The sequence below is a fragment of the Anser cygnoides genome, chromosome 3 (genome assembly GCF_040182565.1).
Source record: "Anser cygnoides isolate HZ-2024a breed goose chromosome 3, Taihu_goose_T2T_genome, whole genome shotgun sequence".
NCBI classification, from domain to species: Eukaryota; Metazoa; Chordata; class Aves; order Anseriformes; family Anatidae; genus Anser; species Anser cygnoides.
In genome coordinates this window covers 57688459-57701331 of record NC_089875.1, presented here as the reverse complement: position 1 = coordinate 57701331, position 12873 = coordinate 57688459, and the positions used below count along the sequence as shown (strand labels likewise).

Sequence of the window (12873 nt, the reverse complement as noted above, 5' to 3'; positions counted from 1 at the left end):
ATGTAATTGTCTTTAGCTGATTAAAATGAATGTTGTTTGAGGTGACTGGAACCCTGTGGCTGGGCATCGTAATGACTAAGATAGAATGCCTGACCACCAGATGTTAATTTTTTTTTTCAGTTAGGCAGGTCCCTCCATATCAGGCTTATTTTCTGTATTATAGCCGAACATACCAGAGTGTGTAATCGTAAATGCAGACAGACCTATCATCTAGTGGGGTAAACAGAGTGACAGTTGCAAAGTCACAATTAATATTCCAGGGATAACTGTCAAGATTCTCTGTGACCTGCCTGACAGAGACTATTTTTATAATTGAAGAAATTAGGTTATGCTGCTCCCCCATTCCCATACAGTGCTCCCAGGGTGGTGCCTTTTTTTAGACACCTGAAAGTGACCCTATTTAGAAACACCATTAAAGTTCTCTAGAGATTACATCATACCCTCGGCTTTTCTTCTATTATGTCTTATTAAGTGTACTATTTTCTGCCTTTGGCTTACAGCTCAGCCTGAGGCCTACAGTGGCCGAACTTCAAGCAAGGCGAATCCTGCGGTTTAATGAGTATGTGGAGGTCACAGATTCTCCGGATTATGATCGTCGTGCTGACAAGCCTTGGGCCAGGCTAACTCCCGCAGACAAGGCAAGGGGCAGATTTAGATTACAATTAAATTCTTGCATCTTTCACTTTTGGTTGGTTCTTCTGGTCTGTGATTTCTTGGTGCAAGCATCATGCGTTGCATCTGCTGGAGACAGCAAAATTGTCATGGTGATGGGCATTTACTGCTTGCAGCTAAGAAAACTCACTCAGATGCCTGTTAAGGGTGTGTTTGCCAGCTCTTTTACAACAGATCAGGCCAGAATTTCTTGCACTTTTAAAGCCTTGCTAAGCCAGGTACGTGCTGTTGGAAAAGATAGCCATGATCATTGGAGTTCAGGCAAAGTTTCTGCAGGCAGAAGCCTGCATCAGTATCACCAAGAGTTATTTTTGCAATCCATTCAAGTGTAAAAGGTAGAAGCTGTTCCATCTTTCTAAGGATTCTTGGCCATAATTACCAATTTTGGAGATAATTCTATGTAGGCAGCAGTCCTTGGGAGGTTTGCCCCAAACATGCTGCAATTAATAGTTCCTCTGCCTAACTACAAGGAATGGGACAAATTATGTTGTGATTCCCTTTTAAAGGATAAATTGGCGAAAGATTGCCGTAAAATACTCATCCATTTTCCTCCTACACCACTTCATAAAAGGAAAGTTTTATATGTTAGATTTACATATCAAGTTCTGGCCCTTTTAGTACTTGATTTGAAACAACTTTTATGGTAATCCTATGACATGTGCTTGGTATGAAAAGTTATGTGTGCACAAATCCATTGTCTTCTGGCTGAGGACTGTGAAGCACTAATTTTATTTTAGCTTGTATTTTAGCATTAATGACAGCTCTCCTGATATTCAAGGGAGACTCTCATAGCAAGTCAAGGTGGAGACATTAAAAATGTACCTAAAATGTTTCAAGATGTTGGCTCTGGGAGGTACTGAACTCTCTCTAGTCCTCATATACTCTGTGGAAGATTAGAGGACGCAGCACCTCCACTTTCACTGAGGTCCATCTTACCAAAAAAAATGGGTAAGCTTCACTAGAACAAGCAGGGGAGTTTCCTGTCTACTCTAGGGTGATGGGTTTTAATCTCAGTTCATTTTGTAATGACCAGATGTCCATGGCTGCTTCTGATCCCCATGTTCGTTGGCCTCAGCAGAAAGGCAAAGCCCCTGGGTTGCCTGGAAACTCCTTTGCCCTTTTCTCCCAAGGAATTCATTTTTCTAATTCCAGTGGGAGCAGAAGATAGTACTGTAACAATATTATGGAGCTGGAGCTCTGGTGGTTTTGCTGCTGATTTGGTGCTCAGAAATGACGCTCTCTTTCCTAGTTATTGCAGCAGCCTCGTGTAAGTGTGCTGCTGTGGCTAAACAGAACCATACCCTGCTTAAAATGAAATTTCTCATTTATGAGACCTTAGTCTGGTGATGCTGTAATTTTATCATGCTCTATGTCTGTTCTGCATTGAAAGGCTTGCATGCCAGATGAGATTTCTTTAGGGATTAATGAAATGATACTGTTTCTATTTAAAATGGGGAAAGAAAAGAGGGAGCAAGAATAAACTGGCATTTCATTTAGCAGTGAAGGTAGGAAGTCATTTGTCATAGAAACAAAAACCTTTCTAATATACAGTAGAATTTTTCAGAAATTATATGAATTACCTGATGAAGTAAATTGCTTATTGTTCTTCTAATGTAAGCAACAAGCACTGGCATTTGTAAAGTGCACTAAATTTCTGCTGCTCTTTAGTATTTGCCAACTGAAAACACAAGCCTGAAATGTCCAAATATTTCATGCAATTTTTCATAAAATTAATCAAGCCAAGTGACTAATTCGCACTTAAAAAGTGCTATTCATCTTGCATCCCTGAAGTCCTGTCTCCAGTGGGAGATACAAGGATCCTGCTGTTTGTACAATTACCGTGCAGGACCTGTGATTCATTGGCTCCTCTGGGGCTTTGCGTGGCGATACAGTGCCCTTGCAGATGCATATTCAACGGGTGACTGTGGAGGTAACAGACTTTCTTCTCCTTTTTTCATCTGTAGCAAATGCCATATTGCAGTGCGGGGTTGGCTTGCCCACTGCAGTATATTTTGTCTTTCTTTGTTGTTGTTTGATGCTTTGGTTTTCTTTGTAAGGTACTGCTACAAATAATTGTAAGTGGAAAGAATTCATTCATGTTTATGATCAGAAAGGTGTGAGAGCTACCAGAGTAGGGCTAGCTTCCTCTCAGACTCTGTACTTTCCTTACAATTCATGTTTCTTATGGTTGAATATATATTTATTGTTTATTAGGCAGCAATACGGAAAGAACTGAATGAATTTAAAAGCACAGAAATGGAAGTACATGAGGAAAGTCGGCAATTTACCAGGTGGGTGAATCTATCTTTTTGCATCAGAGAGATGACAGCTGCCATCTGCTTTTCTTCAGGTCCTCTGCAGTTGTCTCATAATTAGTTCCATCAACAGATTCCTGCCATGAGTCCCCTTGAATTCCAGCTGAATCCCACCACTGATTCTGGTGGGATGCTCAGTATTGCTGATGCAGTCCCTGAAGTTGATAGGGCAGTGAAGGTGACTGCAGTGGATTAGTTGCTAAATGGAGAAAGATTGGGAAATCTAGACAATAATCCTTTGAAAGGACTCAGCTTTTCTCCCAGATGAATTTATCAGTCCTCAAGCATATAAAAGGGTCTTCCGGCAGTACTGCCTTGGTCATGGAAGTATGCATTTTTGCAGATATGTTTGGTAAGTGAAAAGTAGATGATGTGTTGAACCTAAGTCTATCGATATTATGGGGAACTTCCTATGAGTCACGTAGGCTCCTGCCAACAGTTTCTGTGGAACAAGGCAGACTCTAATATTCTTTGTTTGCTGCATGTAATGTTTTAATCAGGAGTTGTTTCATTCTACGTATTGGATAACACCAAGATGTTGTTTGAAGCATTATTGTTTAAAGAGCTCTAAAGTGTCCATAGTTTTTAGTAGGACTTAAAAACTGGCAGAGTTATTCCTGGGAGGAGAGAGGTGCTTTCTGCCAGCCCCATGGCATCTGTTCATATCTTTTGAAATTATAAAGGCTAAAAACTGACACCAGCAAGCAGAACTTGCTGTTAGGATCAACCAGCATTGCAAACATAGTATTACTGTCTTCACTTTCACAAAGAGTTATCAGATACAGCTGGCCTAGACTAGGTCTCACTATTTCAGTCAAACTTAAGATCCTAGCAGGTGAGTGTGAATCCTGTAATTAAAGAGAGTGTCAAAATGAAAATTCACAACGAGAGATAGGTGTTTGGTGATTTCTGGCATTTCCTTATTTAGAGCTTGGTTTCACAACTTTACTCATCTTTTTCACCAAAACGTGTTTTTTTATGTAATAATATATACACACTTCCATGTAGATATAACATGAAAAAATGAATTTTCAAAAAATAAACCAGTTTCACAGAGAGCAAAACTAAGCCAGGAGATGAAAAAAGAGGCAGGGTTTTAATGAAGTGTCACATTCTGACAATTAGAAAACGTCCTTTTCAGATATGGATTTCTATATTCTCGTTTGGCTTCTGGGGTCATTATCTTTTCAGGTAGTAGGAAGTGTATCTTCTTCAAAACTATAGCAGTATTAATTAAAAAAAAATAGACTTCACAAGTGAGAAAAGGAAAATGAGCAGGAATTGAAATCTTTCTGTGTGCTGGGAGAGATGAAGTGCAACCCCTTGCTGAAGTTGTTTGATTTTCTGAGTTGCATTGCAGTATAGGAGCATAAGTATGGATACGCATGAGTCACACAAAAAGAATCAGATACTTTTTCACTAGAATTGAAAACAGTTGAGACTGATTACAGTAGGATTCTTGAAAGCTGAACGAAAAATCTCAGGGATTTTTTTTTAAGTGAAAACATTTTTTGAGGAGGGCATTGAAAAATAGAGTCAAAAATAGGCATGGCCAGATTGTGATAAATATAGGCAATGATTCTGTAGGGTCCTGGAGGAATTTCAACCTGAGGGAGATCAGATTCTCCCTGCTCCCTCCCTACCTTTATTTTCACTGGATGTGTTGTGGAGCCACTGCACAAAACTCTAAATAGAGTAACACTAGGAAAAGCCCATTAAGGTAGCTAAATTAATGCAGGCGTTTTAAGTCAGTTGCAGTTTTGAACATAAAGAGGTTCAGTTTCCTCCTGGACCTCTCATTAAAAATGATGTAGTTCACAATTACATTTGGATTAATGCAACAACAAAGTGATTTTTTTATGAAAACTGTAGACAAGAGCCAGAGAGGAAGTCAGTCTTTTTTTTAAAAAAAAGGTTTTGAAGGATGATGACTGACATAATGCAAACTTGTATGGGCAGCAGGTTAACAAACATTTATTTGTGAAGTTCTATGATAGAATGAGACAAAAATAAAGCTGCTTATTAAATAAAAATGTCTTACAACATACAGTTAATTAATCAATATAAGAAGCTTTATTATTATAGTCAGTATTCACAGTATCTTTGAATTGTTCAAATTTGATGTTAAACTTGGGAAAGAAAAGCCACTGTTTTTCATTTTTCATGATTTACTGTAATGACTGTCAGTGGAATGGTTTTTCTACTCCTAGTAATTTAGATTGATTCCTTCTGTTATTTTGTAACAGAATCCAAGAAACTGAGTTTCTAAAAATACAGGAATAAACAAAAGTTTGGGAAGAGGATATTAGCAGATGTTTATAAAGTGCTTCTAATGGAAATGCTATATATAGTCCAATATATTGTTGTTATACACAAATACAAAAACACCCAAGTCTTTTTTGCAATGCACTGTACCCTCACTTAGCAGATGAGCTGCATCCTTGTGAATGTCAGCTTTTGTGTGTATCTCCTGTATTTGAAAACTGCATCCCTGTATTGTGCTGTACCACATTGCTGAGGTAATGTGGGGCTTGTTTTCTTTTTTCTGGATCTATTAGGAGAAAATGTGTCAAAAACCTTCACAAACCCGCTGTGGTAGGTGGATCATTAACTGTTCTGTCTGTTGATGCACCTTTTACTGCTCCGCAGACACATGCACTTTTAAAACCATTTAAACAGATTTAGAAATCTGGTAATGGATACACTGAGGACCTGGTATCAGCACCCTCCTTCGTCTCCCTTTGGATTCACTCTGTTTAAGCTAAGTTAGAAGTGCTGTTGCTGTAGGCACCCAACTTATTCTAGAAAAGATTGGTGACACCCTTGGTGCAACCCATGTCTCTCTGTCCTTCATACAGGTAATCTGGAGTGATGTATACGCCTTATCTAAAACTCAAAAAAAAAAAAGGCAAGGTGTATTTGGGCCTTTATCTGCCACAGCGGGCAAAAATAGGATAAAGCATCTGCAGTGCTATAAAATTTGTTTCTTACTTTAAAAAAATTGCCTAAATATTTTGTTAGCCTTATTTGGCAGAAGGATTGAAATATGGAAAGTTAAGTTTTATGGCTCAGCAAGGCTTTTCTGATTTACTGACAGTATCTCCAAATAGTACATGCAACGTGACTCAGGCTGTGCTGGTAAACAAAGTGGACTGGAAGCTCTTCTCCAGCCCTAAGGCCAGCAGGCTTGGCATGGCTTGAATTCCTGGGGCTAACGTCTTTCCCACCACCACCAGGAGAGTTGTCATAGCGTCCTCCCATGTCCAGTCTGCCCCTTGGCCTGCGCTCACCCTGCCATGCCAAGGCAGCATCTGGAAGAGCGGTGGTTGACCCAAGCAAAGCTGTGCTAGGGACCATGGTAACAGGTGAATCATAGAAACACAAGGTTTGAAAGGACCTACAAGATCATCTAGTCCAGCTGTCTTCCTATCACCAATACTACCCACTAAGCTACTAAATCATATCTCGTAGCTCCTCGTCCACGCGCTTCCTGAACACTGCGAGGGACGGTGACTCCACCACCTCCCTGGGCAGGCCGTTACAGCGCCTGACCACTCTGAGAGAAAAAGGGTTTCCTGATATCCAATCTAAACCTCCCCTGGCTCAACTTTTGGCCATTTTCTTGAGTCCTATCATTAGTTATCTGGGAGAAAAGGCCAACCCCCTCCTCATCACAGCCTCCCTTCAGGAAGTTGTAGAGAGCAATGAGGTCTCCCCTGAGCCTTCTCTTCCCCAGACTAAACAACCCCAGTTCCCTCAGCCGCTCCTTACAGGACTTGTGTTCCAGGCCCTTCACCAGCCTTGTAGCCCTTCTCTGGATCCATTCCAGGGCCTCGATGTCCTTCTTGTAGTGAGGGGCCCAAAGCTCAATACTGTACTCGAGGTGTGGCCTTGACTATCACAGAATCACAGAATTGTAGGGGTTGGAAGGGACCTCCAGAGATCATTGGGTCCAACCCCACTGCCAAAGCAGGTTCCCTATAGCAGGTCGCACAGGTAATTATGGTACGGGCAGACATATGCCAGCACCTGAGCCTCACCATAGCCCTGTGTCAGTTGCAGAAATATAATTCTGAATGGTTTATCATTTCAGGTTTCATCGTCCATAATTGTTCGACCACATCCCATGTTTCATGTAACAATTTTCTTTGGGGAAATCATTGCGTCCTGAAGACCCGAGATTGCACTGGAACTTGACTGAGTGTGAGCGTGTCTTGCAGCTTGCCCTGAGGTTAATGAAGGATGTGGCCCTTGTCTTTATCAATGAACAAATGATTTGACTAGGAGCAGAACCCATACGAAGTGTTTGTTTTAACAAAGATACATCTCGATGCTAAGACAGAGCATGGTCCTGTGGCCAGCCCACAGAGACAAGTTGATGGCCTTTTTCCTCGGAGCTTGACAAGTCAGGAAGAGCAGAAGACAATCGCTTGAGAGCCTACGGCCAAGATCTCATCAGAGCTTGTGGCATTGTGACTGAGGGTAACTCAGGGGGGGAGCATGAGAAGGACTGGGAGAGCCGGGGGAGAGACTTCCCTTGTCAGTCAGCAGAGAGCAGCGGGGTGGGTGGCACTGCGTAGGGATGCACTTGGCCAGTGGGAGGAATCATTTAAAAGAAAAAAAAAAAAGGAGAGTGTGAGCAGCTGTGCATGTAGTTTTTAGTGGCCACAGCCTGTCTGAGAAAGACAGAAAGCCACAAGTCCTCATGTCATCAGTACTTAGTGAAGAACTGTAATTTTCTCTGGTGCCAGTAAATACAGTTGCCAGAAATTAGTCCTATTATAACTCAGATGTCTTTTTTAAAATCCTGATGAGCATGCTTCAAGAAAATACATTGAATGTTCATACAGAACAAGTCATATATTTTTCATTTTTTAATGTTGATGTGCTCTGGATCCTCGGAAATACGTAAACAGGATTCGAAGGACAAAGGACACGCGACACTATGAATGCAACGAAGTGATTTGTGTTTAGAAACACTCCTTTCCACCTGTCATTTGTCATTCAAACCAGAGGGATCGTTATCTTCTGCACCTATGGCAGGCAGTAGTGGCAGCTTCGACATCACGCTAGTGTGAGTCCAAACTCAGAATTGGAATGGGGCACAGAATTCCTTACCGGCAGGTTTGAGCAGTGATTGCTGATGTGATGTTTTACATGTAAGAACCCTTGCACTGCTTTTAGGAAGGACTCGCGGGGGAATCAGTGTGTCTTCAGCCCGCGGTCTCGTGAAAGCTAACCGAAAATCCTTAGAGCGTCTGCGGCCTGTTGTTGCTCAGTGTGAAGAATGCTTCTTAGATCCGTAATTTTTTATACTATCTTGAAATTGTGTATGTGAAGACAGTGCTATTCAAATTAAGTGGTATGGAGTGTGAAAGGCAATACATGCTTTTTGTAAGTTGGCACAAAAGCCTATTAAAAAGCCTGTGGCGTTGTTTACACTAAGGAATTCTCTGTCATATATTAGCACTTATTTATCCTTTGAATTAATGTACACAACATTTGGGGGGGGTCTGGAATTCACATATACGTACATTTAATGCAGTATTACAATATATATGCTATTTATCCTTTCTAATGTGTGTACATATTACAATTTATTTTTGTCTTTTATGTGCCCTGTTTAGTTTTTTAATTATGAAGTGTAAGTATTTCTTTTTCAGGCAATAAAAGGTCTGTGTAGATGTGATTCTTACCTCAGAACCTGCAGTAGATTCTTGTGGAATGTTTTTACGTTATAGAATTGACGATTTTGTTGTTTTAGATGTCAGCCTAAAGGCAGGAAGGCAATTTAGTTGCTTTAATTAGATCTCCCTCTTTACTGATATTTACAGCAAGATCAGGTTTGCATAAATGTGGTGGATTATTTTAGTAAAGAGCACTTGAAGTAACAGGAGAGTGCTTTCCAACAGCTGGCATCCTATTATTTTTAAATGATTTGACAAACCTTTAAAAAAAACACAACAGATTTATATAACTGTTAGGATCGCTTACATCTTAGTAAAAATCCAATGACGTACAATCCAAAAATATCAATAACCAAATAAAATAGCCATCTACATGCCTGTAGCAAAGATGAGGGACGAGCACCTTCCTTTTTTAATGGAATCAATAAGAGGCATTAGGATTCCATTTGCAGAAAAGAGTTCAGCTTCTGCATGGCACATCATTTTATAAATATAGAAACACCACTTTGACATCAAGGAAGCAGTGAAAATGTATTCTTTGGCACTAAATTATACAGAAATGATCAGGCCATTAGAGTGAAGGTTTGTCAGCAATTCTGGTAGAATCCTTATTCTTATTTTTAGAATTCGAAGACCAAACTTAAAAACTTACACTAGCATTTAATAAATAATTCTCCTGCTTAAGGCTTCTTTTTTTTGTTGCCAAATTTGGAAGTGTGTGTCCAAAATCCTATAAAGGTCTACTATGTTGACTTTTAAGTATAAAACACAATACTTCAAAGAAGACAAGTTGGAACAATTAAGTAGACATTAGTGCTGCCTTAATCACTTTCAAACATTTGGAAGTAGCCAAGATACGCAAAGCAGAAAGATGGCTGGGGCACAGACCAATAGCTTTGGCCAAGGTCAGGTCAGACCATATAAGCTTGACAACAGATAGCTATTCCACTGACATGCCAGGGTGTGCAAGGGCTACAGAAGTGAACTAACATTTGTTAGGCTACTAGGATGAAGTGAACCAAGTGACACTGCAAGAAGACATTCCTCCACACCAGACCAGGAACACGGACATCAAGAAACATGCCGCCTTCTCATTTCAGAATTAAGACACAGCGATGAGGATACAACTTCTGGCACAGGCATTCTCAAGCTGTGTTTTGCCATAAGGCATGAGGATGTATAGTTGAGACATCACTTAGGCTATCCTCCTCCTGGTTTCTTTTTTTTTTTTTTAAAAAAAAAAAAGTATTCACTACAAGCCATTGCTACAGGCAGGGTACTGGCCTGGCTGGAGATGCTGAGTTATCCTTTATTTCTCATGTAATTTCTTAATACTTCCATGATAAATAATCAGATGCATTCTTTGGCCCGTGGTTCATCCAACTACTTAAGCAAATGTATGTAACTGGACAAAAAGAGTTGCCTTTATTGGGACTTATGTAAAAATGTAGTATATATGCAGAATCAGAACTATAAACTATCCATTGTGTATTGTACTCATGCACAGGCTTAGAATTGTACATATTATTTTTATATTCTAAATATCAACTGGCAGGACAGCAACAGCTGTAAAGTGTTATCCATGCAATAAAAAGTGAGATTTTGGTATGTCACTATGAAGCAAGTTTGCTTTACCTTATTGACCTGCCTAAAGCAGAGCTTCTGCTATATCTCCTGGTCCTCTGAATTGATGATTTCAAACATCTTCAAGTTGCTACAACAGCCTGTTGGAAAGAATATGTAATGTAACTAACTCTCCATGATGCTGCATGCCTGTCAACAAGGAAAAATCGGGACAAGTTCTGAGAAACTCCTGAGTGAGGAATCCTTGTGGAAAAAAAAATTAGAAGATGTAGAAAGGGCAAAGGAAAAAAACAGCACTTCTCATGCAACAAGTAGTACTGTCAAGCTGGCTAAAAGAGATCAAGATGTTAATTTTTATGAGGTTGGACAGTTCGTTTAAATGTCATCCAAAACTTGTGAGAAACCTTACGCACATACCTATGTTCCACAAAGTCAGATGTGAACTCAGATGTCTACACCCACACAAGAGAAAACGAGTGACCTGAAATTGTGGTTTCTGAACCCACCCCCTGGGTCATGTTTATTGGCATGACTGTGCATTGCAGCTGTAGGTGTAGGAGAATGGATGCGTAGGCAAATCCTAATTTGTTCTTCACAAGACCAATTGAAATGGTTCTAGGATGCCTGTCTACTTTCAGGTAGCATGAAAGTCCTTATAGTTAGTCCTTATAGTTGAAATCTGTTCTTTCAAATGAAAAATAGAGTATTTGAAGTCCCTCGAAATGTGATAAATGTGCAGAGTCAAAAAGTAGGAAAAAAAAAAAAGGCTAAATGCCAGTAATTATTTAAGCTAAAAACTATTTCAAGCAGTAGTTTGAAATGATGTAGGACCAGGAGCTGTGTCTCTTCCAAATCACTGAATGTATTCACAGCCACTTGCAGGTCTGCAAGGCTGCATTTAGTTGCTGGATTTATCATTTTCCTACAGCTCTGCCTGCTCCTTGCTGCGGGGTGGTACTTTGGGCAGCTCTCTGCCTGGTTATAAATACGGCCTGAGCCCCAGTTTTGTATCATCACAGAACAGATGATTAAAACATCGTGTTTAATCAGGCCAGGCTGGGCCATGGCAGCCTGGGTGCCCCGCAGCCTGCACCCCAAGGACCCCCTGTCTGAGCACTGCTGGCGTCCAAAGTAGGGACAAGAGCGTGAGCCCTTCTCCTCACGTGCATGCTAATGCTTTCATCGTAACGTAAACCAAGCTCGAAGCCTACATTTGTGCATTAAGTTGCCAGGTATACCGGGACTGCGATATTTACTGCTTTCATATCATCATTTTTTATTTGTATCTCATGGAGTTAAGACCTGTGCCGCTGCTGTGAACTAAAATAAAGATGTACTCAGGGTGAAAAAAAAACAGATAAACTTGCCTCCTGCCTTTAGGAGCTCTCACATTTAGCTCCATTACTGTTGCTATCTGTATTTTTATTGTACAAAGCTCAGTGCAATACTCACTGCTGGGACCTAGCTTTTGATGGACAACAAAAATAAAAGCAATTCTGAAAGTTTTTATTAGGTTGATACTAAAATATTTCAAGGGTCAAATAAAAAGAAACATAAATTCCCCAGAACACATCAAAGTTTCTGTTTAACAGGCACCTGGAAAAAATATGGAAGTGTATCTATATAGAAAAAGGGAGGAACAGAGTAAAAACATATTTCACTGTAATGTTTTGACAGGTTTCTATTTATTAACTTTAATGATTAATAAGGTCTTGTTTCATTTTGTCAGTGTTCCCATCTTGTTTCAGGATTTTAATGGAAATAGAGCTCATACGAACTAGATATGCCATTTCACCAATATTTCATTGTTTTCTAGAAGCTAAATATTGCATTGGATAGGAACAAAGAAATTAATGGTATTCTCTGTATCTCCTTGTTCAATCATTAATTCTTTATATAAAAAGTCTTGCAATACTATGTCAAATTTAACCATATTTGAGCATTGTTATAGTAAAATGTTTCTAAACATATCTTCTCTTCCTTTCACTACTTTGTGTGGTGGTATATTGATTTGTAAACTTGTATAAATTTTGGAATTAAAGAAATACTGTGTTTTGGACAATTATTTTAGCTGGTATGATTTTAAACAAAACTAAAAGATGTCAGTGGATTGTCTCAACGGGCATCTGGATGATTTGGGGTGGGAAGGGTGTGGAGGAGGCTCAAGTTTATGTCCCTTTCCAGTTTTTTATACAGCTTGAAGAGTAGAGTAGAGTAGAGTATAGAATAGAGTAGAGTAGAATAGAATAGAATAGAATAGAATAGAATAGAATAGAATAGAACAGAACAGAACAGAACAGAACAGAACAGTAGAATAGAATAGAAAGAATAGACAGTTGGAAAGGACTACGAAGACCATCACGTCCAAATGCTTTACTCTGTAAAGCAGTATTAATATGCCATGTTTCATAGACCCACCTTTACCTTAAAAAAGGGGCTTTCAAGAATCTCTGTCTTCTGTGGCAGAGCTGCAGCTGACGGCCAGGCGCAGGGCACTGCTCAGTACTGAGCATCCTTGTGCACTCAACTCTCACTCCAGTCTGCGAGGGCACCTCTGAGAGGTGATGCTGATCAGAGGGCTGGGCGACCCATCCACTGCAGGCGCTGGTGGTTCA

At 39.9% G+C, this 12873-nt stretch overlaps 1 protein-coding gene across 4 annotated transcripts in view; it reads left to right on the top strand.

Annotated features, from left to right (window-relative positions):
* Window positions 1-12303, top strand: part of PHACTR2 (phosphatase and actin regulator 2) — a 137080-nt gene extending 124777 nt beyond the window's left edge. For all 4 annotated transcript variants that reach the window (XM_048080770.2, XM_048080771.2, XM_013194193.3 and 1 more), the window contains 3 exons: window positions 501-638; window positions 2887-2963; window positions 7081-12303. In XM_048080770.2, coding sequence (XP_047936727.2) covers window positions 501-638; window positions 2887-2963; window positions 7081-7096 — 231 coding nt within the window. In that variant the 3' untranslated portion in view covers window positions 7097-12303. The remainder of the gene's footprint in view (window positions 1-500; window positions 639-2886; window positions 2964-7080) is intronic.
* Window positions 12304-12873: the final 570 nt, after the last annotated feature.